General features: G+C 42.0%; 1 protein-coding gene across 2 annotated transcripts in view; it reads left to right on the top strand.

The window, feature by feature from the left end:
- Window positions 1–1,141: 1,141 nt before the first annotated feature.
- The window catches only part of galntl6 (polypeptide N-acetylgalactosaminyltransferase like 6), a 341,726-nt gene continuing 317,406 nt past the window's right edge, over window positions 1,142–25,461 (top strand). Inside the window, exons 1-2 of one of the 2 annotated variants that reach the window (XM_052126394.1) lie at window positions 1,142–1,316; window positions 1,606–1,845. In XM_052126394.1, coding sequence (XP_051982354.1) covers window positions 1,711–1,845 — 135 coding nt within the window. In that variant the 5' untranslated portion in view covers window positions 1,142–1,316; window positions 1,606–1,710. Of the gene's footprint in view, window positions 1,317–1,341; window positions 1,363–1,605; window positions 1,846–25,461 lie in introns of those variants that run through there. The other variant, XM_052126395.1, reaches the window with a different exon arrangement.

The raw sequence follows: 25,461 nt of genomic DNA, 5'->3' as shown, positions 1-25,461 counted from the left end.
TCAGGGGACCGCTTCATGCCTGCCAGTGTGTTGGGGGTAGTTATGCGACGGCTTGCTGCACTGGCTACGAGGCACACAGAGGTCTGCCCATCTCGCAATGCCAGTCTGCGTAACTCGGTTAAGCTCTTACGCCGTTTTCCATTGGGACCCCTATTGTCAACTCATCAACACAACGTTGAGTGAGTGACAGATAGGGAACGTCTCGGTTACTGATGTAACCTCTGCTCCCTGATGGAAGGAATGAGACGTTGTGTCCCTCCTGCCACAACACTGAACCAACCGCTGAAATGGCCAGGTCTTTGGCTCGGCTCCTCAGTGCGATACCTGATGTGTGTTTGCAGCGTCACTCCTTTTATACTCATATGTCTGTGGGAGTGGCATGCAAATTCCTCACACCAATTTCCATTGGCCTTTTCTCAAGATCAGAGATGTCTGGGCTCCGCAGGAGCGACCCCAAGTGTTAACTCATCGACACAACTTCTCGTTTCTTCCATCAGGTAACGGTTACTTCATCAGTGACCGAGAAGGTTGCAGAACAGGCCATGCCTAATAGCCCCCTCTGTTGGTAATTTTGTAAATTCAAACCATAAAAACCACTAAGTTATTTACAATAGCATTGGAAAATATATCCTATTTAGACTATAGTGTCTTTAAATATTCAAGTCTAGATCGAACCTGATATTGACCAAATGAAGATCTGCAATTCACTTAGAAACATCAGGGGATCCTTTGTGTATGCTCTCTTCATATATACACATATGTGTGTGTGTGTGTGTGTGTGTGTGTGTGTTTAGAGTAATCTTGTTCAAAATGTCAACCAGAAGGAGTAATATTTATATATATAATAATGTAATCACAATACAGGTAATTGTTTCACAGATATATTGCATTTAAACAGCAAGCAGAGCTACAATTTTTCAGCTCAAACCTAAGGAACACAATACTGGCTTGATGTTGCCACCTCTTCTTACTCTCAGAGCTTGTTTAGTGAAACGGCTGGGCGCATTAGTAAAGGCGGTATGCTGCACACGTGGTTTATAACCGCAATATCTAAAAACTCGAGGGCGATGAGACGTCTCCCAAGGAGGAAAGAGAAAGAATCCTTAAATCTTGAGTAGGTGGAAAGCGCAAGAGGGTCTTAATGAAGAGCAAAAGACGATTTCAAATTGTATCACGAACGCATTGCCACAGATAAAAACGCGGCGCTCGTCGTTGAGCAATTATCTTAATCGGAAACGTTCCTTTGTACAATCTCAACAAAGAAGATGGGATTACCGAGCGTCATACATGTCTCAACATGCAAATAACCCTCTATTGTAAGCCGTTTTCATACTATTGCTCGCGCGTTCTCTTAAATTCCTGGTGTGTGGTAAGCTCTTATCCGTGTATTTATTGTCTAAGCTATCATAACGGTTACATAATTATGTCAGATATTGTGGTATGTTGTAGTGTGCTCAATTAATGTTTGGTTAATGTTGTATACAGTTAAGAGAACGGACAACATTGCTCGCGAGCCCAATAGTATACGCGTAATAAAACAGTGTTGCTGCTGTGTTTCATATGCTTTTTATGCTGCTTGACGTGACTTCTATTTCTTCCTCGCAGGTGAAAGTTTGTCGTCTTCTGTGAGGGAGTGTAAGGAGCTCGAGTTCACACACGGCAGACTCGCGTCTATTCAGAGTTGGATTTTGTTTTATTTGCGTCTTGAAAATGAAGAGGAGGGAAAAGCGCGTTCTGCAGATGGCATTTTTGTTCATGGTGGCTTTAATTTTTCTGCCAAACGTCGGCCTTTGGTCAATGTACAGAGAGAGGAGCCTTATGAAGTCTCATGAGTCTGGAGAGCAGGTGAGTAAACAAGTTAACATCTCTTTAACTCCATTGAGTTTACCGTCAGTCATGTCTGGTCTGGTCTGTAAATGACAAGCTTGGATAAACCTCAACACATATGTAATATTTCCATTGAAGGATATGTGGATATCCTCATTGTACTCTCAGATGTTTTTAAAGTAAACTTCATGTCAGACTAGGTTAACTTTCAAGAGATGCATTTACATTTCAAGGTATTTAACTGCTGCAAACCACAACCAAAACTATTTCATATTAATTTGGCCATTTGATTATTTGAAGTATAGGCAAACGGTCAACACTTTTCCCAAATATTTTGTTTGACCATTTATTTAAGCAACACTTATACTATATATGTTTTAGGTAAAGTTTATCATGTTCAATGTACTGGCACATTTTGAATCAAAAAGCATATTTCCCCCTTGTCGACAAACTGAGAGATTTGACAATTGAAGTTTTGAAAATAAGACATTTGACATCAGAAGCAGTACACAAAATAAACTTTTAAGATACAAAAATATATCTTTATATGCCATGCTCAGTTGTTAATGAATAGTTAACATTACATTATTGTACATTTGCATCTCACAAGATTATGCATTTAGGAGCACTTAGGAAGTCAGCAGCTTTGCCTTCAGGGAAACATAAATCACCAGTCAAAAAATGAAAGAACATTTTCTTTCACAGCGTGTAAAAATGAAAAGGATGATGCTATCATCTGAGATAATATTTATTGTTAATCTCTTTAATGTTCTCAAAGAGGAGGAAATTATAAAATCTATTTAATGATTGATCTTTATGAGATTCACGATTCACTGTTAAAAAAAAATCTGGTTGTTAAAAAAAAAAAAAACCTGGCTGCTGTGGTTGCCAGAAAAATTATGTAGAAAAATACAGTTAAAATTTCAACAACTTTACAGAACAACTTGTACATTTTACAGTTTAAAACGAAGTTGTTTTTACAATATATTTTACAGTGCAGTACCATTGTTTATATTATTAAATGATAAACTTTATATATTAACCTTCTGAAATGGTAAAAACCTGCTTTTCACTTTATAATGTAGAGACAGTGCTCAGTGTAACTCACACAAACACTTAACACCATCAGGGTAACACGTGTGAAATTAAAATAATACAATAAACATTAAATAAACTACATCAGATATAACACAGAACACCTCAAAGTACATAACTGATATTAAAAATAAGACTATTCCCATAAAATATAATGAAATGTAATGGGACACGCAGGGCATTCTGTGAACACCCGATTACTGTTTTTATTGTAATTATAACAATAATTTACTGTAAAAAGTACATGTACTCTTTTGTTAAACATAATATACATTTTTACCATTAATTATATGGGAAAATCATACTTTTTACATCTAAACAAATGTAATTTTTACAACATTTTACTGTAAAACTACAGTATTGTCTAAACATTTTGAACATATATTTTACGGTAACATGTAATTTACTGTAAAAATCTTTTACCGTTAAAATTACGTAAATACTTTACTGTTTAGCATCACATTCATAGGTTTGAATTCCTTAATCATGCCTAACTCTAGCTCTGAGAACAACATGGATAAGCTCATTTTCACCACAGCTGGTTGCTGCATGTGACGAGAGTGTAATCAGTGATTCTCTCAGCCAGCTGTCATTGTGGCATATTTAGTCCCCTGAAAGCATCTTGCACTTGGGCTGGGTTGGCTTGAACTCACTTACCATTTCGTTTGTAGACATACTGGTTGTAGTTCCGTTCCTAGATCATCATTACTAGATCACACTTCTTCCTTCTTTCCGTGCTGTCAACCAAGCAGAAGAAACCAGGTCTAGTGTTAGTGTCTACTGAATCCTCTCTGCTTTCCCCTCTCTATGTTGTACATGTGCACCCCACACCAGCTGCTGAGGGGTGCTGTTGGCTCATTTGATTCTGCCCTTGGGCACCTGCTTGCTTTTGGTTTCTGCAACTGTGATGTAATTCTACTGTTCAAAGGGAAAATGCTGAGTCTGTTTATTGCGTCTCCTAATTGCTCCTTTCTCATTTGTTTTGCCTTGGTTGCACAGCTTTAGCCTTGGGTGAGCGTAACTGCAAAAAAGTCTCTTCATTAAAGCAAAATCAGTGAGCAGGCACTGCGGAGTTGACAGGGACAAAAATATCAGAAGACCTCATGCAGGGTGTTGTGCTTTCTGTCTCTGCTGACCTCCCCTTATAATTTCCTCAAAAGGCATTCTGGAAGCAAAACAACCTCACCTGCCTCTGTGGTAATTTTATAGATGCTTTAATGCAATTAAAGCCAATGTGTAGGGCTGTTTGGTTGATATTAAAAAGGTAATATTCTTAATACTTTTCAGCCTTTTGACGATATTCAACATTAAATGTTGATCTGTATGTATTTTCTTTACTCAAAAATACTAAACAGATGCAATTCACACAAAACAATTACTTGAAAATACCTCTTCTATGATGAACTATTTTTCAGTTACTGGGTTCAAAGTCATTTTGACATTTTTCTAGGGCTTAAAGTAAACAATATGTAACCGTCATTTATGTAACATTCTTGAAATATGAAATGTTTGCTTGAGTATTGTGTTTCTTAAAAGAAAAAGCAGTGATTTTATTTTAAAATATGATATGGCGTAACCAACATGTAGGTAGCCAATGTGTTGTCATGGTCACCAAAAAAAAGAAAAGTTGACTTTCAGGACTGTTTGAAGTAAAAAACAAAAAACAAAAAAAACAACAGCAACAACAATAAAAACAACTATATTTCTTTTATCATTAAATATAAATATTTTTACATTTATATGAAAATGCACATGTTGTTCAGGTCATTTGGTGTAACCCTGAGAATAACTTGCACAAAAAAATCATATTTGTAAAATAAATAAATTGTCACCTTGATAAATATGCTTAAGTTTTATGTTCTTTATGATAAAGTTGCAAATACTCTCATGTATTCAATGTGCAAGAAAAAAGTATTTTAATGCCTTTTACTCGATGGTTACACCATGTTATACCACATGACATTAAAGTCATTAAATCAATGAATTTTGTGTAGAAAATGCTATAAATGCTTATCAACAATGTGGTCTAAAATGTTTAATGCAAGAGTTAAAACATATTGAAAATCTACTAAAAAATAATCAAGGCATGTTTTAAAAAAAAAAAAATTTGATGTGCACTAATAAATAAATAATGGTAATAAACAGCAATATTTAGCCTTCCTCTTTTTACTGAAAACATTTTCATGATGCAAACTAATCGTTTGAGCTTTGAATTTATTCATTGTGACTCATTAATCGAACTTACCTACTCTGTTTTTGGCTACTGAAATTTACATCAGAGATGCTATTAAAACATCCCTGATCGCAAAATTAATCTAATAACACAGTCTTAAGGATCGTTAATGGCCTAATGAAAAGCATGATTACAATTATTGCAAAATTTGAGCCTGTTAGCCTTGTGGGCATTGCTCATACATATGGGGCAGTAGCATTACAGGCGACATGAGTTTGAGACCCAACTCGAGGTCCTTTCCTGATGTCTTTTCTCCCCTTTCTCTCCACTTGTGTACTAATAAAGTACCATAATAAATTTGTTTTGCAACATTCATGATAATTTAATATTATATCACATATATTGCAAATATATTGTGAATTTTTAATATATAAGCCAACCGTAATTGCTAGCTACATAAAATTGGCTCTGTACTCTCAATGCAACATTCAGCAGTGCCCCGGATTGCAGACTCAAGACATAGACTGTGTCGTCTGAATGTTTAATATCATGTAATGAAGTAAATCAGAGATGGCAATGTATTGATTCTCCAGCATTTTTTTAAGAGAATATGATTAGTGGATTGCAAGAGCGTGCCGTGGGGCAGAGGTGGCTCGGGCTGTGTTGGGATATAAGCAGTCTTAAGGATGGGATTCAATCCTCTCATGTCACACACTTTCTTTACTCAAAAGGAGCTCGAGTTTATCACTCAATTGAAAAAACCCAGAGCCTGTTATTGAGCACCTGTCAGAAAGTGAGAGATAATTGACAACAGAGATATTTTGCCAATAAGCCCCCAAGAATACTGGTGAATAAGCCCGCATTTGTGTAGCCTCCTTTTATTATCTGATAGCAATTACCCATGATTGAATCAGCTCTCGAATCCTGAAAATCCTCCCTCAGTGATGTTAAGTGAGGCTTAACAAAACAGCAAGTCTAAACTGATGGGAAACGTACTGGATGACAGTAGACTTGATGCACAGGTCCTTTTCTTCTGGGAAGATATCGTCTGCTTTGCTGAGAGGAAACGGTTTTGAGCTCGGTCCCTCCTTCCCTTTAAAATTTTAGCTTTCTCTCTCTTGGGAGACAATCATGTTGAATTAGCTGTGGCACCCCACTCCTGGCACGGGTAAGCAGTATCTGTGTACTTTAGTGGGTGGCGTGCACAGTGCTGGTGCTATGAGATGGATGTGTGCTGATAAGCGTGTGTCAGGACTGATAACCTTCCCTCAGCTCCAAACAAGGCTGCAGCATTGAGTGTGACATTGTGAAGGCCCACGAGCATTATGAAGAGGTTGTATACGCAATCCTATCTCATTGCACCACTGCTCCTCTGTGTGCTGACAGCAGCAGGGCGTGCAAAACTGTCACCAATAGTGCGGTGGATAACGAGAGGTTTGCTGTTGTTAACTACCTGGGGTGGAAGCGCAACGAAGGCAGAGGGCAAGGTGACCTCAGACTCTTAAAGCTTCCCTGGATCAAGCTTTAAGCCAACCATGTTTATGTCACTCAAGACAAAGGAATATTTTTGTCGCTTTCCATTTGCAAGTAAAGTGACAAGGGGAAGAGAGATGTAGTAATTGCAATTACCCTCAGTGTCATACTGGTGAGATACATTATGGTAATGCGCACGTCATGCTGACAGTGAGAACACGGGTGAAGAGTGCACCAGATGATTTGAACTGAATTGTGGTCTGGGCACACTCAAGTATCACAGAAATAGGGAATAGAATAGAATATTTTAGAGAGGCTAGAATAACCAAGGAATGAAAAAAATTATCTTGTACTTATTAGTTATTGTCATGAGGCATTAAATATGTTCCTCACACGGTGGTAAGGTTCTATTTGGAACCATAATAGGTTGAATGGTGACCATGTTGACCGGAAAAAGGAGTGTTTTTCTCCTCCTAATTTCCATTTCACTGACTATAAATTAAATTGCGCTGTCAAGAGGGAGGGTGCGAGGGAGGGGGTCTCACTCAGTCTCTGGGGGAATGATGTAATTGAAAATCTCACCTTGCAGTGATAATGTCCGGTGTTCAAATCTAATAGTTCATGTATCCTTTCTCGATGATCCCATGGCATTTAACTATCGAAAATCATCAACGTCACATTGTTTCCCTGTAATTGCGCTCTTTCCAGAAAAAGGGTAAAGATAATTGGACTTCTTTGTGTATGCCAGAAAAAGTGTCTCCGCATTTGATGCCAGGCTAATTTATTTAGCTTCCTGTAAAGAAAAAGGCTTATATGGACCAGCTTCAAGATAAACTTATTGGACATCATTCATGAAACAGGAGCAGAACAAATTTTTTTGTAATTAATATTTGTTAAGCCGTTCTGACGTAATTCTCAGATTCATGAAAGTTTTCGTATTTTCAAAACATTAGTTGGTACAACCAAAATGTACTCCTGCTGCCGACCATGTGTAAATTAACGACAATAAAAAAATTAAAATTAAATAAGACATTCGAATGTGTTGTGTTCTTTCAGGGAAAACTGCCTTGACAACATTTTGATAGGAGTTAAATTAAATAAGGTATGAAAACATGTACTAATAATTAAATGATTTAAATTAACCTTAAAAGACAACAAAGTAGTAAAAAAAGCTAAAAAAAAAAAAAAGCTTTGTTTTCTTTTTAAACCATAGCTTATACTTAAGAATGTTTCTTTGCTGCTTGCATTTATTTCTTCAAAGTATTGTTTTTTCCCAACTCTGCATGTTTTTCTGCTTGACATGGGGTGAAAGGTTCATTTAAAGGTGCCGTTTGTGTTTGATTTTCTCAAAAAATATGACTGGTCTTTAATGTGACTTGTTGGACAGTTTTTATTAATTTCATATGAGCTCTATAATTTAGGTTTCATAATTTAGGATAGGCATCATTAAATCGCATTCAGTTGTTAATTTATGGTCAGTGCTAATGCTGTTAAACTAATAAATAAACACATTGCAGACAGATACACAATACAATGGAAAAAACGCTTACAGCTTTTACAGTAGGTCAGGGGTCTGCAACCAGTGGCACTGGCACACGGAAGGGTAATCACTAGCATGCCATCAACGGCGAGAGAGGAATAGACTATTTTATTTATATAAATTCTGCACCTGCATTCCAATCTACATATTGATGTCCTTCCTCATGATTATGCATGATTACGCATATTTTCATGAGCTGAATGGAAGGCTAAACAAAAAGTTAAAATGTGACGAGACTGCAGTATACCCAACAGACTCGTGCAGCGCTTGCAAGCCATTTATGCATCATGAGGCGGCAGCGCTTCACTTTTGGTTAAAAGTAAATGCTCCAGCTTTGCTTCAGTCAGGCAGCGTAGATGTCAGCCTACATTTCGTGTTTCAGTTTCTTTTTACTTTCAGAACAACATGTGATGTTATAAGGAAAACTCCACTATTAATCCTTGAGATTTCCAACCCAGCATACAGGCACACCAGCATACAGGGGTTGAAAAATCTTTTGAAGTCCATTTAAAATTAATTAAACCTGGAAATAAAGTTTTAGAATTTTGCAGGTGCGATTCACCGAAAACAGCGAAATAGCTGATTGGCTTATGATATGCGAATGGATTGCACGCGCAGCACGAGTCTCATCACACTCCCATTCATCTGATGAAAACATGCTGTGTGATCATTAGGAAGGATTACATCAAGATGTACATTGTAATGCAGGTTTAAAAAACATCATATAAATAAAATAGCCTGCTCCTCTCTTGTTGTTGCTTGTGTACTAGTGATTACATGTTACAATGACATAATGTAAGAAATATGTAAGATTCCACACAATTTTGTTATCAGTAATCAAATAAGCAAATTTGTGACATTAACTGTGTTAACTCATTTTGTACAAAAGGACAGGTTTTCAAGGTTTTTCCCAGCTCAAAATGAGGTGGAGGTGGTACCATACTGATAAAAAAAGTGACGTTAAAAACACATAAACATTGGCTTTGTATTAATAAACTACTAATGACCTGGCAACTGAATACTAGTGTTAATTTTGTCAGCTGTTTTTTTTTATTTAGTCTTAATCCTTTGTCAAATGTCCTTTTTAGTTTTTATCATATTTAGTTAACCTTATCCTATTTTAATTTTAATTTTATTCAAGTTTTAGTTGACAAAGTCTGGGCCTTTTGATGTAGTTTTAGTCAATGAAAACTGTTGACATTTTAGTAACATTTAGTCATATTGACATTTTAGTCACTGAACACTGTAATCATTTTAGCCATAAGACTATTATTTATAAGTATTTTGTCTATCCAAAACCAATATTTATATATATATAAACACATTTTATTGTTGTCGTCATTTTAGTGTTATTTTTCACATAAGATTGATCTTATCATGATGATCTCATGATGATTATGTTGTGAGCTGCAGACAGCGGGGGGTGAGAGACTAGCGTCTCCGTGTTAGAGTCCGCATCAGCCGGCGGGACTTTAAATCTCTCCCGGTCTCAACTCCCGCTCAGATTGGGTCTCTTCCCGACTGGTTGAAGCAGCTCTAACCGCACAGAGAATGACAGTTTTGGAGTTTGTGTTTATTTACATGGCACGCTCCAGTATTATATTAACTTTAATTAAGGATGAAATAAAGTTATATCGCCAAGCTGTGATCTGTGTTTCTATCAGACACTCTGATGTGGGGTGAGAGATGAGCGTCTTCGTGTTAGAGTGCGCATCAGCCGGCAGAACTTTAAATCTCTCTTTAAATTTGGATAAAAAATGGCACTCTATGTGCAAAATGGTTGCTGACCTCTGCAGTAGATTAAATATCTTCTTCAGGCATTCTGTTCATTTCTTTGAAGATTCTTCCTGTTGCAATTTGCAAGTATATCACTGTTATCATCATGATGCACTGCGAACTGAACCAGAGAAGGTTAATGGTGGTGGGCATCATCCTCCTGGCGTAAATGGAAATTTTTTATTGACTTATTGAACTGTTTGATTTACAAAATAGCCTCCAATGACAGCAAAAATATGCGATGACAGAAAGTCCTCACTTTCTTTGAGACACTATTGTGCTTGCAAATTGATTCAAAATTTTACGATGTGAATGCACTTCATTCATAAATGTAATTACTGTTCCTTATAGATGTTAGCAGCATTTACTAGAGAGTCTGGGGCCTTCCGTATATGGCGTGAATGATCGTGCTCGTGCCTTATATTTAGGAATGCTTGTAATTCACTAATGCACATTTTACAAACAAATCTGGGGAGCACGAAGCATTTGAGAATCCAGCTGAAAGTTTTTGGCAAGGTCCATTTTACATTGAAATTACTCTGAATTAACTTGAATTTATGAAAGTTTAATGAATGAGGCCCATTGTACGAATGCAGGCAGAAACATGCAAAATCTCACCTGCCTTCATACACTCATACTTTGCATTCGTGTCAAACATTTTGCTCTACATCATTACCACCTGCAGTCACACTTAATGCCCTGTGCCCTTAATATGAACAATGGCATGACCCTCTTAAGAAAGATGCAATTTAAACTTGATTACTCTGATGTGCCTCATAGGGTGAGGATGGAACAATATCTTTGGCTGTTCACCGATGCTCCCGAGAGTAATGCGCATTTCATATGGAGCGGCAGACATATAGCAGAGCAGGGTAATATAAAACCACTTACTCTCAGGCTCACAAAACAAAGGGACACAGACCTTTCCAGTCTTGTGTGTTTGGTACCTCCATTAAGATAATAACACTATTGCAAGAGATTGAAAGCCTCTGAAGCACTCTTACTTTTTCTCTTGGTCTTTAGCCGTGAGAGTGAAACAAACATGCATACTTTTAATGGTCATATGCATGATTGCTCAATGTGTATTTATAATTGTGAACCTGAATTGAAATAATGCAAATTTCTGCAGTGATATAGCCTTCACCTATCAAATCTGATTATTTTGAAAATAAGTATTAATATACTGTAATTATTTAGTATTATCTAACCAATACCATGTTCAAGCCTAGACTGTAGCTTCACACATTTATTCAGACCTTCTCATTTTAATTCTATATAATCATGTAGCTTAGAATTCTAAGATTCATCTTAGAATGCTCATATTCATCTAGAGAGTTCTTTGAATGTACTGTATATGTTATGCTCAAAATGTAATTTTAATATAATAGCCATCATTTATCATATGTGATTGGTTTGAAGAGTCATTGCACAAAATTATTTATTAGGGTTTAAATCAGCAGGGACCAGGCAATAAAATATCTCTGTATATCCATATATGGTTCTTGGTGCGATTTTAATATTGTTATACTTCTATTGCAACACAAAACGTCTAGGTTACGTATGTAACCTCCGTTCCCTGATGGAGGGAACGAGACGTTGTGTCAGAGAAGCGACACTAGGGGTCTCTCTTGAGCGCCGATATTCACCTCTGAACTATGAAAAAAGGCCAATGAGAGTTGGCAACCAGTATTTGCATGTCCCGCCCCCGGACATACGGGTATTTAAGCGGCGCAAATACGGGAGTTCATTCAGGATTTTTCTGAGGAGCCGGAAATGGTCCGGCCACAACAGTGTCTCGGCTCAGCGACGTGGCAGGGGAGACACAACGTCTCGTTCCCTCCATCAGGGAATGGAGGTTACATACGTAACCTAGACGTTCCCCTTCTGTCGCTCTCTCCACGTTGTGTCAGAGAAGCGACACTAGGGGTCCACTTATAAAAGCGCCATGCGCTGAGCTGTGTACGTGAACTGCTGATACAGGAGCGAGCAGGTATTCTTACGTGCAGGACGACCAACTGTATCAGGCTGCACGTACCCTTCCCCAATGCCCCATTCAAGCCATCAGGATTCCTTATCATTACCCTGGAGGGGAACAAGGTGCTGGCCGCCAACCTGGGAACGGGCCAAGCCTGGCTGGGCCTCTTTTCTCTCTATGTTTCTCGCATAGAGCAACATAGGCCGGGGCCCTTACACGCATTGAGGGAAGGGGGTCTTAGCCCTTATTCAGGGCGGAGAAGACCCTGCGGAGGCCACGCCTACCCGAGAGGGGAGGCAAGTTTAAGTGGCAAAACCATCAGAGGCCTGACTTAGGGCCTATGTGGAAAAGTCGGTGCGGTGGTGGATCCAGCCTATAGAGGGGGGAACATACAGCACGGCAACCGAGGCAGCCGTGACTGCCTAAGGGAAGCACGGGAGTCCACTCGCCCGAGGGGACAGAACCGTGGCGTTACACACAGGGGGAGTCCGAAGGAGGCCTTACCTGTGGAGCACCTATACCAGTGCAGGGTAGCTAGCGGTACCCGCAGTGGCTTGGGTCGGCGAGTTCCTCCACTGAACTGCGACCCACGAGGGCTAGGGAGGAATCAACCAGTGTCCCAAACCTGAGATCTCCTGGGAATGAAGGTGCACTGTTTCCCCTGGTTAGGGGGAAGGGCGCTAGATGCAAGCGATTCACCCGGTCAGATTGTGGGCGTGCCACCGAGTTCTACGGGCTCGGTACCTGAGAGAACACAGGACGATACTGACTCAACTCGGAGATTGTAGAATCTCGGGAAAGTGTTCGGTGTTGCCCAGCCCGCTGCTCTACAAATGTCTGCTAGGGCAGTGCCCCTAGCCAGTGCCCATGAGGACGCAACACTCCTGGTGGAGTGGGCTCGGACCCGCAAAGGGGGGGGCACGGCCTGGGTGTGATAAGCCAGGGAAATGGCGTCGACAACCCAGTGGGCGAGTCTCTGCTTGGAGACAGCATTCCCTTTCTGCTGTCCCCCAAAGCAGACGAAGAGCTGCTCAGAGCATCTGGTGCTCTGTGTGCGGTCCAGGTAAATACGTAAGGCACGTACTGGACACAGCAGTGAAAGGGCTGGATCTGCCTCCTCCCGGGCAGCGCTTGCTGGTTCACCACCTGATGCCTGAAGGGTGTGGTGGGAACCTTGGGCACATAGCCCGGCCGTGGTCTTAGGATCACGAAAGTGTCTGCTGGACCGAACTCCAGGCAGGCGTCGCTAACAGAGAACGCATGCAGGTCCCCGACCGTCTTGATGGAAGCGAGCGCGATCAGCAGGGCCGTCTTAAAAGAGAGGGCCCTGAGTCCAACTGAGTCAAGCGGCTCGAAGGGGGGTCTCTGGAGTCCCGTCAGGACGACCAAGAGATCCCAGGAGGGGAACAGGTTAGGCCGGGAGGGAGTTATCCTCCGGGCACCTTTTAGGAACCTGACGATTAAGTCGTGCTTACCAAGAGACTTGCCGTCTACCGTGGTCGTGGTGGGCCGCGATAGCGGCAACATACACCTTGAGGGTGGAGGGGACAGCCTCCTCACCAGCCTCTCCTGAAGAAACACGAGCACTGACCTAACTGCGCACTTCTGCGGGTCTTCGGCTCAGGAAGAACACCAGTCCGCGAACAGACACCACTTTAGAGCGTAAAGATGCCTGGTAGAGGGGGCTCTGGCTTGATTGATTATATCTACGACGGCAGATGGTAGACCGGCTAGATCTTCCGCATCCCGTCCAGGGGCCAGACGTGGAGGTTCCAGAGGTCTGGGTGCAGGTGCCAGAGCGTGCCCCGTCCCTGAGAAAGAAGGTCCTTCCTCAGGGGAATTCGCCAGGGAGGGGCTGTCGTGAGGAGTGTGAGGTCTGAAAACCAAGTCCGGGTAGGCCAGTAGGGGGCTACCAGAGTGACTTGCTCCTCGTCCTCCCTGACCTTGCATAGCACCTGTGCAAGAAGGCTCACTGGGGGAAATGCGTACTTGCGCAGCCCCATGGGCCAGCTGTGTGCCAGCGCATCTGCCCCGAGGGGAGCCTCTGTCCGGGCATACCAGAGCAGGCAGTGGGAGGTTTCTTGGGAGGCAAACAGGTCTACCTGAGCCTTGCCGAACCGGTCCCAAATCAGCTGGACCGACTGGGGGTGGAGTCTCCACTCTCCGCCGGGCAAGCTTTGTCTTGACAGCGCGTCCGCCATCACATTGAGGTTGCCGGGGATGTGAGTGGCGCGCAGTGACTCCAGTCGCTGCTGACTCCATAGGAGGAGAGGACGGGCGAGCTGTGACATGTGGAGGGAGCATACTCCGCCTTGGCGGTTTATGTAGGCTACGACCGTGGTGCTGTCTGTCCTGACTAAGACGTGTTTGTGCCGAATTAACGGAAGAAACTTCTGCAGGGCCAGAAAAACAGCCAGCAGCTCTAGGCAGTTGATGTGCCAGCGCAGCGGGCCTCGGTTCCACCGGCCTGCGGCTGCGCGCCCGTTGCACACGGCGCCCCAACCCAATTTGGAGGCGTCGGTCGTGACCAGAACGCGTCGGGACACCTGCTGCAAGGGTACTCCAGCCCTTAGAAAGCAAAGGTCTGTCCAGGGTTTGAAGGTCTGACGGCAGGCAGAGGTAACTTTTACGTTGTGCGTGGGCGCCATGCTCGTCTCGGGACTCGAGTCCGGAGCCAGTGCTGAAGTGGACTCATATGCATCAACATCCTCCGCGGCCGCCGCGGAGGATGCCATATGCCCCAGGAGCTGTTGGAAACGTTTTAGCGGGACCACAGCGCCTGGCTTGAAAGAAGCGAGGCATTTCAGCACTGACTGAGCACGCTCGTTGGAGAGGCGTGCTGTCATTGAGACTGAGTCTAACTCCAGACCGAGAAAAGAGATGCTCTGGACCGGGGAGAGCTTGCTGTTTTCCCAGTTGACCTGAAGCCCCAAACGGCTGAGGTGCCTGAGCACCTGGTCTCTGTGTGCGCATAGTAACCCTCGAGAGTGAGCCAGTATGAGCCAGTCGTCGAGGTAATTGAGTATGCGTATGCCGGCTACTCGGAGCGGGGCAAGAGCTGCCTCTGCGACTTTCGTGAAGACGCGAGGGGACAGAGACAGGCCGAAGGGGAGGACTTTGTACTGATACGCCTGGCCGTCGAACGCGAACCGTAGGAAGGGTCGATGTCGAGGGCAAATTGAGACGTGGAAGTACGCGTCCTTCAGGTCTACCGCTGCGAACCAATCTAGATGCCGGACGCCAGATAGAATTTGTTTCTGGGTGAGCATTTTGAACGGGAGTTTGGACAAGGTCCGATTGAAAACTTGCAGGTCCAAGATCGGTCGTAAGCCGCCGCCTTTCTTGGGTACAACAAAGTAAGGGCTGTAGAAACCCTTCGTTTCGGTTGGAGGGACAGGCTCTATCGCGTCCTTTAATAGAAGGGAGGCGATTTCTTCGTGCAGGGAATGGGCATGTAGGCCGTGTACTGCGGAAAAATGTACGCCCACGAAGGGGGGCAGAGACCTGGCAAACTGAATTGCGTAACCGAGTCGAATGGTCCGGTGCAGCCAGCGTGATGGGTTGGGCAGTGAAAGCCACGCCTCTAAACTCCGTGCTAGGGGCACCAAAGGGACGGGTTTTTTGGACGTACCCAGCGGGGCTTCGCAGCGGTGCGGAACAGGTAACGTGGCGTCGGGAGGCAACGTGGCATCCCGAGGCTCTGGTGCTGAGAATAAACTCAAAGCACTTACCTTGCTCCGTGCACCCGGCAGGGGGCGGGTTCGTGACTGAGGAGGATGTCTGATGCTGGTGTCCTCTGGACTCGTCTGAACCGGCCGGCCGGGGAACAGTCGTGGGGCTGAAGGCGGGGACACCGCGTCCATGGACTGTTGAGGCCTGAAAGCAGAGTGCCGTGAGAACGGCATTTGCGGGCCATATGCCCCAGAGACAAAGGAAATAGCTCTTTTATTGAGAATTTGGGTACCGCAGCCCCCGTTAAGGGGTGCGGCAAATGAAAAAACAAAGGATTCTCCTCCCGGCCCTCCACCGGGGACGGAGCTGTCTTACCACCTCCGGAGCTAACTTCTTGGACTCTGGGTGCGTTGTCTCAGGAGCACCTGGGAGCCTTCCGGGTCCTCGAGGGGGTCCGTGAGACAGGGGCGTGCGCTTCCCGCGGTTTGGTCGACGCTGAGGCTGAGAGCTGGGCCCGGGTTGAGGCGGAGCAGGAGCTTGTCTTCTGGCCGCGGGAGGACGCCCTCGGTGAGCAGACGGGGCATGGGCCGTGGCGGCAGGCTTGCGGCGAGGCATGATGTGAGAGATGGCCTCCGTCTGCTTCTTTACCGTGGAGAACTGCTGGGCAAAGTCCTCGACGGTGTCGCCAAAGAGGCCGAACTGGGAGACATGGGTGTTGAGGAAGCGAGTCTTGTCGGCTTCACGCATCTCGACCATGTTCAGCCACAGTTGACGTTCCTGGACCACTAGCGTGGCCATCGCCTACCCGAGCACTTGCGATGTGACCTTCGTCGCTCTCAGGGCGAGGTCGGTCGCTGAGCGCATTTCCTGCAGCGTGTCGGGATCAGGGCCACCCCCGTGCATGTTGCGAAGTGCCTTGGCTTGGTGGACCTGCAGGAGAGCCATGGCATGCAGGGCGGAAGCGGCGCGTCCGGTGGCGCTGTAGGCCTTTGCTGTCAGTGAGGAGGTTGCTCTACAGGTCTGGGAAGGGAGCACGGGGCGACCTCGCCAGGTGGTAGGGGTACTGGGGCATAGATGGATCGCAACCTCCCTATCCACCTGGGGAATCGCCGCGTACCCGTGGCGCGCTCTGCCGTCGAGGGTGGCGAGGGCGGACGAGCCTGTGGCGGTATGACGAGTGGAGAGGGGTGCTCTCCACGAAGACGTCAGCTCGTCATGCACTTCCGGGAAAAACGGAACCGGAGGGGGGGCGAGGCTGTGAGCGGCGCGCAGACCCCAGGAACCAGTCATCCAGCCGTGATGGCTGTGGGGAGGATGGAGGGTTCCAATCCAAGCCCACGCTGTTGGCTGCCCGGGAAAGCATGTCGGACATCTGTGCGTCAGCCTCAGCCTGGGCGTGCAAGCCCGAAGGCGGCAGCCCAGGGGAGTCCTCCGCATCAGATGCCGCGCCCTCCGATGCCGCGGCGAGCTCATCGGCTTCCATCGCATGAGGGACGGCTGACTGGCTGTGAGGCGAGTCGCCGCCGCCTCGAGCACGGACGGGAATCAACGAGCGTGCTGGGGCGCGGGTGGTCCGAGGGGGCGTACCCGGCGGAGCTGCACCCGCTGCCATCCCCAAATCGCCTCCATTGCCAGCTGCATCGTCCTCAATCCCGTGGGAAGAAGGAGCAACACGGGGGGCGGCTGGAGTGGCTTGCTCACGGTTGTAAGCAAGCCGCGACCGCAACGTTGTCATGGTCATGTTCTCGCAGTGAGAACATGAACCATCCACAAACGCAGCCTCGGTGTGATCGCTACCCAGACACACGAGACAGCTCCTGTGGCCGTCGGAAGCGGAGAGCACTCTACCGCATCCAGAAACAACACAGGGCGGAAGGGCATCTTTATAAAGACGCGTCCTTAAAAGGACGTTCAACGCCGCTGTGTTTTGCTCTTTTAGAGGAAATTACTCTTTTAAATAAAATCACTCTTTTAGGGAAAAAACTCGTGAGAGTTTTTAAATCTGCACTGTCGATGCGCCCAGGGGCAGGAATGCACAGCCGTGCAAACAGGAGAAAGCCGCTGTTGTGCGCCGTGGAATCCAACAGTTATGCAGCAGAGGGATGACAGGAACTCAGTGTGTAGTATGCAGCAGTTGCAGACACGACCATCGGCTCCGAATAAATTTTCTGAATGAACTCCCGTATTTGCGCCGCTTAAATACCCGTATGTCCGGGGGCGGGACATGCAAATACTGGTTGCCAACTCTCATTGGCCTTTTTTCATAGTTCAGAGGTGAATATCGGCGCTCAAGAGAGACCCCTAGTGTCGCTTCTCTGACACAACGTGGAGAGAGCGACAGAAGGGGAACTGTCATTTACAGCAATCTGTTTCTCACTTGTTTCTCATCCATCTTCACGGGACTTCGGTGCTTTAAGCATCAAATACTGAACGTCCTGCTTCAGTGTAGAGCCATAGAAATAGCATGGAGCATAGGCACATCTGTGTCTGTCAAAAATAATGTGGAAGGAATATTGTACCTTGGTTCCAACTTGTTTATTATTTCACAAAAACACTTGAATTCAAGGTGTTCTGAGGATCTGTATGGACATCCTTACAAATACAACAAGTAATAGACACTGTATATTCTAAGCTTGTTCTGAGTTTGCATTTTGGTCGAATAGAAATAATTAAATGTTAATTGGCCTAATGTCTCCTTTTTACACCAAAAATATTAGTGCGAAAAAAGTCACAGTATTGATTTTTGAGGTTTTTGAACATTGATGCAGTATCATAAGGTTAAATGATACAATACCTTCACCCCACCTCTATTAGTTATTTATAATTAATTAGCATTGTCTAGCTAGTGCAGCACTTCAATTCAGGCCTCATTTTAAATGTATATAATTCAGAATTCTATAGCTCATTGTGATTAGGCCTAAGATGTACTGCATTTGTTATGTTATAATGATAATTTTATATTGTACCTTTCACCCTTGTTAAAGGCAGCTTAAAGTAATTTACATTAAAAGCATGCATACTAAACAAAAGCATCTGTGTTTGGTTGAACCAGCTGTGTGTACATTCTCATGTAAGTTAGGACATAAAGTTCACACTAAGGGCTTAGTAACTACTAGTTAGTTTGTAACTAAGTCAGTACTTAGACTTAACTAGTAGGTCGTAAGCTCTCCGTAAAGTAATGCGTAGTCGCATAATATGACGTTTACCTTAATTGATCCAATAAACAGCCTTCAAATGTGTACACAGAAGTGTTAAAAAGACAAGAATTTCAGTTTTACCTCGTTATGGTTGATGTACAAATCTTGTTTGCTCATGTAACTGTCAGCTGTAATAAATTATATCCCCATTAAAATATGATATGTAAGATTTCATTAATAATATACTTAGCCTATATAAATAACAATATTTAATAACTGTATCTAAAATGAATAAGGGGTAATAAATAAATAAATACTAATACAAGAGGCTGGAAAAATAGACAGTTATTCATTTTAATATCTATTTCATATATATGTTGAAACTTGACACTGGGCTGGTACACAGGAAAGTGCACCGTTAGGTCAGTTTCATGCTGAAGTTCGTTTTTTAAATGATGTTTTCTCCCATAAATGTAAACGAGTGTAAATGCCAACATCATCATATATGTCGAAAGGACCTGTCAACCAAAATATGAGCTCACTGAGGTCATTAAATGAGTCTGCCTTTTTATTCCCTCCGTTACTCCTAGTCGAAGGCTTCTGTAAATATTTAGTTTATACGTAGTTTTACATCCTACCTAAGTTTAATGGTGCAACACTCACATATTTAGTAGTGTGTAAATTGTGACTTAGTGCCCATTTACACCACAACTAGGCTGTAACGTACGTATAGCTGGTGCAACCTTCCCCTGGATAACAGTAACAGAGATTAAAGGTAAACATAATAGCTGCACAGCATATTATGTTGGCTATCAATATGTCATTATGTATACCAATGCAGTTATACTGTGCATTATGTAAGTGTCTGCGTGCAGCATTGAGTTAATCTCTTTATTTGTCCTGAGGAGATCTGAGAGCTGCTCTGCTTGAATTACGGCAGTTTGAACTGCCAGTTTTCACTGACTTCTCCACCAGGTGATTGTTATCTAAGGAGAGTGAGGTCTCTTATGTTTTATGGCTCCTCTCAGAGTGTATGGAGATTTATGTCATTAAAATCTCCCGTGCAAGGTGATATTTGTCATTGGCGAAAAATTACCAACATTAAAATGGGCGATCAGTTCATGGTGTAGCCCAGAAGAGGGTGTGATCATCAGACCAGAGGGAAGAGGGTGATAATGCAATATGTGTGACTAATGCGATATCTGAAACCAGTTTTTCACAGCCTTTCCACAATCAGGTGGTTTATTTGAGCCACATATTGACTGACCAGAAATAAAGGTGCAGTTACTCTAGACTTTGCGCTCCATTTACTTCCATTCATATGCATGTAGCTGGAAATGCAACCACAGTTTGGTGTACTCTGACCTGCGAAATTGCATAGTGCAAAGACGTATGACCAATAAAGGATCTTAATGTCACAGTGGCTCAATTTAAAGAATACAAACTTCAAAGCTGCAGGATTTGCAGTGTTGAGGGAAAGTAAATTGTAACATTTAGAATTTTCTATTTATAATGTATTTTATATGTATTAAAAACAAACATAGAGTGTGACATTATATCCCGTTTCAATAATCATTGGCAAGTCATTTTGCATGCTCAAAGCCTGGTGTGCCCACATCTTGAAGGGATAGTTCACCCTAAAAATAAACTTTTGTCATAATTTACTTACCTTAATGTTGTTGTAATCCCCTATGACTTTCTTTCTTCCATGGAACATACAAGGAGATGTTAGGTAAAATGATAGCCTCAGCCACCATTCACTTTCATTGTGTGGAAAATATATGCAATGCAAGTGAATGGTGACTGAGCTTGTAGTCCTAAAACTCTGTCCAACATCTCTATTTGCGTTCCATGGAATAAATCAGTAAATTATCACAGAATTGTTATTTACATTTTTGGGGGATATTTCCCTTTAAACCATGCTAGTTTTCATTATAATGAAATGGCCTTATTATGGAAGACTATGGAAAACAACACTTTTGACAAAGATTTGACGATCTTAAGAAAGTTTTTCGCTTATATGCTTTTGCAGGAAAATGTGCCAGTTGGCTGCAGATCTTGTGTAAAGCAGAAATCAGCCAGTTACATTTACAGATATTAAAATTAAAAGCAGATAAAATTAAAAGCTTTTCATTGCCGCAATGAGAAAGTGGGACTCAAGGTTATATCATTTGTGTCCCTACCGTGTATTCATACTATATGCCCAAGCTCCTCTGTCAAGGTTAAGGTGGAAAATGTCATGTGAAGCTGTGCAGTTCTTTTATTGTTTTGGTGATTATTTACAATCAATCTTATCTCTGTGTACTCAATCGATTTACATGCTCTCTTGAGCTGTAATTTTTGTGTAGTAATCATATCACTCCTGTGTTTTCTCACCTCATAATCAAATTGAGTTCGATTGATTCTCAAATACAGTGTCTCACACTGTCTCAGTAAAATTTGTTCATGAATCAATAACTAAAATGACAATTGCCTTATATTGTCTATCTGAATGTGGACATTGATCATCTTGCATACTTATACTGTAACAGCTTTGAATATATACCTTTTTATATAGCACTTTTTAAATAGTAAACATAGAGTAATGTTGTGATATTTTAGCTAGAACAGGGCTTTTAAGATCAGTAGCAACCTTCCGATAGCCAGTGTGTTATAACCTCTGCATGTTCAAGAATGAAAATTTTTTACTTTTTGGTTACAAGTGTGCTTGTTTTGCTCTTTTCCAGCACAGCACACTGCAAAACAAATTTCCCTTTAGTGTTATTTTCCAGGAGTTCAGAGATCTGCAGGGAATTCTGTGAAAATATGTCAGTTTTAGGGTGCCAAGGGTGTCACTTTGTTTTAAAAAGTGGTGGGGTCATTGATTTATTTTTAAATAGGGGAGGGGGCTGATGTATTAACGACATCATTAATAATTTATTAATATTAATTATGTTATGTACAGATAATGTCAAATAATCTTTAACTGTTTTGACAAACAGTTGGTCTTGATGACCCGTTTAAGAGTTCCAATAAATATTTCACATAATTAATTTGAAAACTTGATCTGTACATAAGGTGTAAGTAGTGCTTGGATTTTGTTTGTTGCAGCGTAAGTAGAGTGCCATCGCCACCCGCTGTCACTCAATTCCACTGATAACACAGGATCGACACTTATTATAACAAACACGAATGAAATAGAAACTCCTGCTCAAGAACTGGAGAGTTTTCTTTTGCATCAGACATTTACCCGACGAAAGCTATTTCAAAAAGTGGTGGGCACTAAATTGGCAAAGGCTAAAAGTGTCCCACCTGTAAATTATGCCTATGGTGGGTATTGATTAGAACATTCCTCAATAGTAATAGAAAATTGTCTTAACTATGATTACATCCAAGAATTAATTTTTTTTTTGTAAGACAAAAGGCGTAGCACAATAAAAAGGTTTACTTTTAGCGCATGAACTCTTATTTCGATACTTCAAACGTCGCAAAAAAATGGTTTGGAAACACATTTTGTTGAGAAAATTGGCATTAACGCAAAGATGTAATTTAATTTACCTAAACCTGTGTTAATCATGATGACAAGATATAAATCCTTGAAAGCCAATTTATTGTACGTGAAGCATTATTCACTTTATTATGGATTAGTCTTAATGGCATACCTGTAGAGATCCAATGCTGCAAACAAATCTGCATCATGACACTTCCAGGAGTGCAACACAAATATCTCGGATCATGTACTTGTCATCAATAAGTGCATGGAGAACAAATGAATGTCCATTCTTTGCGAAAATTTAATCGCATTAGCCATCTGTTTATTTATTAAAGTTTCTTTTCCACACCATTCAAAATAACAGATGGAAGTTATGGAATTAGCCCACAATACAAAAAACATATTTCTGTGCACAAGATGTTTTAAATAAAAAATAAATTCACAATACTAGGAGAAAAGGATCAGTGTTCTTTTTTGGAACGTTAACATAGCTATGTAAACCCTGATATTACACCACACCAATTTTTCTTTAATAGCAGTGCACACAGCATATATACATTGATGGATGGTCCTTATACTAAAACTGAAAGTTTCCCCTACTATTTGGTGCAGGTTGCTAGCTAGAAAAGGGCCATGACGATTCACTTTCGGGTTGGAACTGGTGGAAACCTGCAATGGGTGCAACATCAGGACCAATATTACAGTGCTCCCTTTTGATTGCAATTCCTCGTCTTCTGATCTTGGCATTTATTTGTTTCATTAAAAGGACAGTAAGCTGGCTAATTTCAATTAATTGTCTCAGTACTCTCCCCATTTTACCAAAACTTCAGGGGGAAAAAATTAGGGACATCTGGGATGCAAAAGGTACACGGCCGATATTTGGCCGATATGTGCTTGTTTTTAACCTCTTATTTGAACCTTTTATTTGAAAGATAAAATGTAACACAAATAATTACTTAAGATAGACAAAATTTCTCAACAAATACATTTATTGAACACTTGACACTTAAATTAAAAATGTATAATGTAAAAACATATTGTATAACAAATATATTAAATAAACAAAGCAGGTGTTACGAACTGCTCCGAGACACGAAGGTTGAAATCCGAATGCAGCTTTAATTAAGGGGCAATCCAGACACGTAATCCAATATCCAGAGCATCCAAGAGAAGCACAGGCATAACTAGGGATGGGTATCGTTAAGGTTTTAATGGTATTACTATCTTACCGATACTGCTTATCGATCCGGTACTTTCAGCTGTATTCTTGACGGTTCTTTTTAAGATAAACGTTATATAGGCACAGTGATTTAATTTCAGGAAGGTCTACTAACATTACTGTTCAGGTGTGGTCTAAAAAGAAATCTAATAATCTAGTAATCAATTGTAAAAAAACACTGCATAGTTTATCATAGATAGATTAATGCTTATTAATGCAGAAGTTATTCATTCAAGAGCTGTAAGTGATTTTCTCTTTGCCTTCTGTTGTTTGATTCGCAGTAATGTCTCAATCGTCAGCATGTTTATTAGACAGCTTCCCCTTTAAGACCGAGTTCAGATCTAATAGACTCCTGATGCAGCATATTTTCTCCCAAAGTTATTTCCATAACTACGTCCATTTAAGACATAAACTGTGTTTAAGTGAATCTCCAAGCCGGTCGTTTAGACATATTTTGTGTATAGTTGATCGTTTAGACATGCACATGAAACCCAAAATAGGCACTTTGCTTGTCTCGTTGCGGTGTGTTTCGTAGCGCGCGCCGCCTTGGGAACGGTATCTCTTGCGTTCTTTTTATTATTAAACTCGTCCCACAATTTAGCAACAGTAGCTAGACTGCATTTTACAACAATCACAGATCGTGCTGATTCTGACGTTAAGTTTGAGTTTTAGGGAGAAATGTCAGTGCACCGCTGTGAAGGGAAGGAAGTTGTGCTAGACAGAATGCGGCTTATGTATAAATATTCTTTTTATAATCTTTGGAAGGCGAAATATAAAATAAAATCAGACTAAAATCACAGATCTAAACCAGGCTACGTTTTGAACTTCTGTGTTGTGCTTTCTGTGCGCGAGATCTCTCTCTCTCTCTCTCTCTCTCTCTCTCTCTCTCTCTCTCTCTCTCTCTCTGACTGTGAAAAGCTAAATTGCATCACAGACAAATGGTTTCATATAATTATTATACATAGAAATGGCTGGCGAGATAAAATAACTTTCTCTTTATAGCAATAATACATGTATTTTCTTAATTTCTCCAGTACCGACAGCAGAAGCAATAACGTCCGAGCTTACCAAAGCCAGTCCTTCACTAGCCTATAGCGCGTTGGTATCTTTTTTATTACTTATTTCTCTGCATTGAGTGACAACCCTCTCAAATATAAGACACACAAACAGAACAAATAAAAGTCTCAGATTCACTGTCTGTAATTGCAAAATTCTTGCTTACTTATTGTGACATGATAGCAACCCTTCTGCTGTGATAATGCAACTTCAACTACGCTATCAATATCCAAAGTAGCCGAATGTCATGTCGCGTTTTTTCTCGAAGTTGGCAGTAACATATCAAAAGTTTTTAATTAATTATACAAATGTAATCCTTACTGTTTTCTCCAATGAACTTAGCTCCTTCCTTAGGCACTGGATGAGGTCTGCTCACTCTGATGGAAAATGACTCTAGGGGCAGCATGCGTCGAACACGTGTTCCACAACAACACTAGGCTGCCCACAGATGCGCCTGCCTAATAATTGGCTTGATATACTTGGATATTGGCAGATGCCGATTATGTTAAAAAATGCTAAAAATCGGCCGGCCGATTAATCGGTCGACCTCTACATGAAAGACTTAATTTTTCTCTGGCACCTTTAAGTTTTGGCTCTTTAAATATTAATGGGTGTCATGATGCAGTGAAAAGATAGTCTCTTTTTGTTTATATTATTATGAAGAAAGGTAGTATAGTTTTCTTACAATAAACTCACACAGTTTTGAGTAATCAGACACAATGGCAGAGTGAATGGAATGGAAAGGTTGTTTTAAGTCATGGTTCCAGTAGCAGTGCAGGAGTGGCTATTCTTTTTGGATCTGAATTTAAAGAACATGTCAGTGTTTTTGATCTCCTTCCGGGAAGAATGCAAAGAGTAGATGTTACTTTACATGGTGTTCATTTCTCACTCTTTAATGTATATGCCCCTAATATTGAGACAGAACGTACCCTTTTCTTTGGAAAACTTAACACAGCATTAATCAGTGTCCCACATGGTTAGATTATTGTATTGGCTGGAGATTTTAACTGTACTTTAGATCACACATTAGATAGGAATCATGAAGA

Source organism: Xyrauchen texanus, chromosome 5 (assembly GCF_025860055.1).
Source record: "Xyrauchen texanus isolate HMW12.3.18 chromosome 5, RBS_HiC_50CHRs, whole genome shotgun sequence".
Classification (NCBI taxonomy): Eukaryota; Metazoa; Chordata; class Actinopteri; order Cypriniformes; family Catostomidae; genus Xyrauchen; species Xyrauchen texanus.
This window is presented reverse-complemented; position numbering and strand designations above follow the sequence as displayed.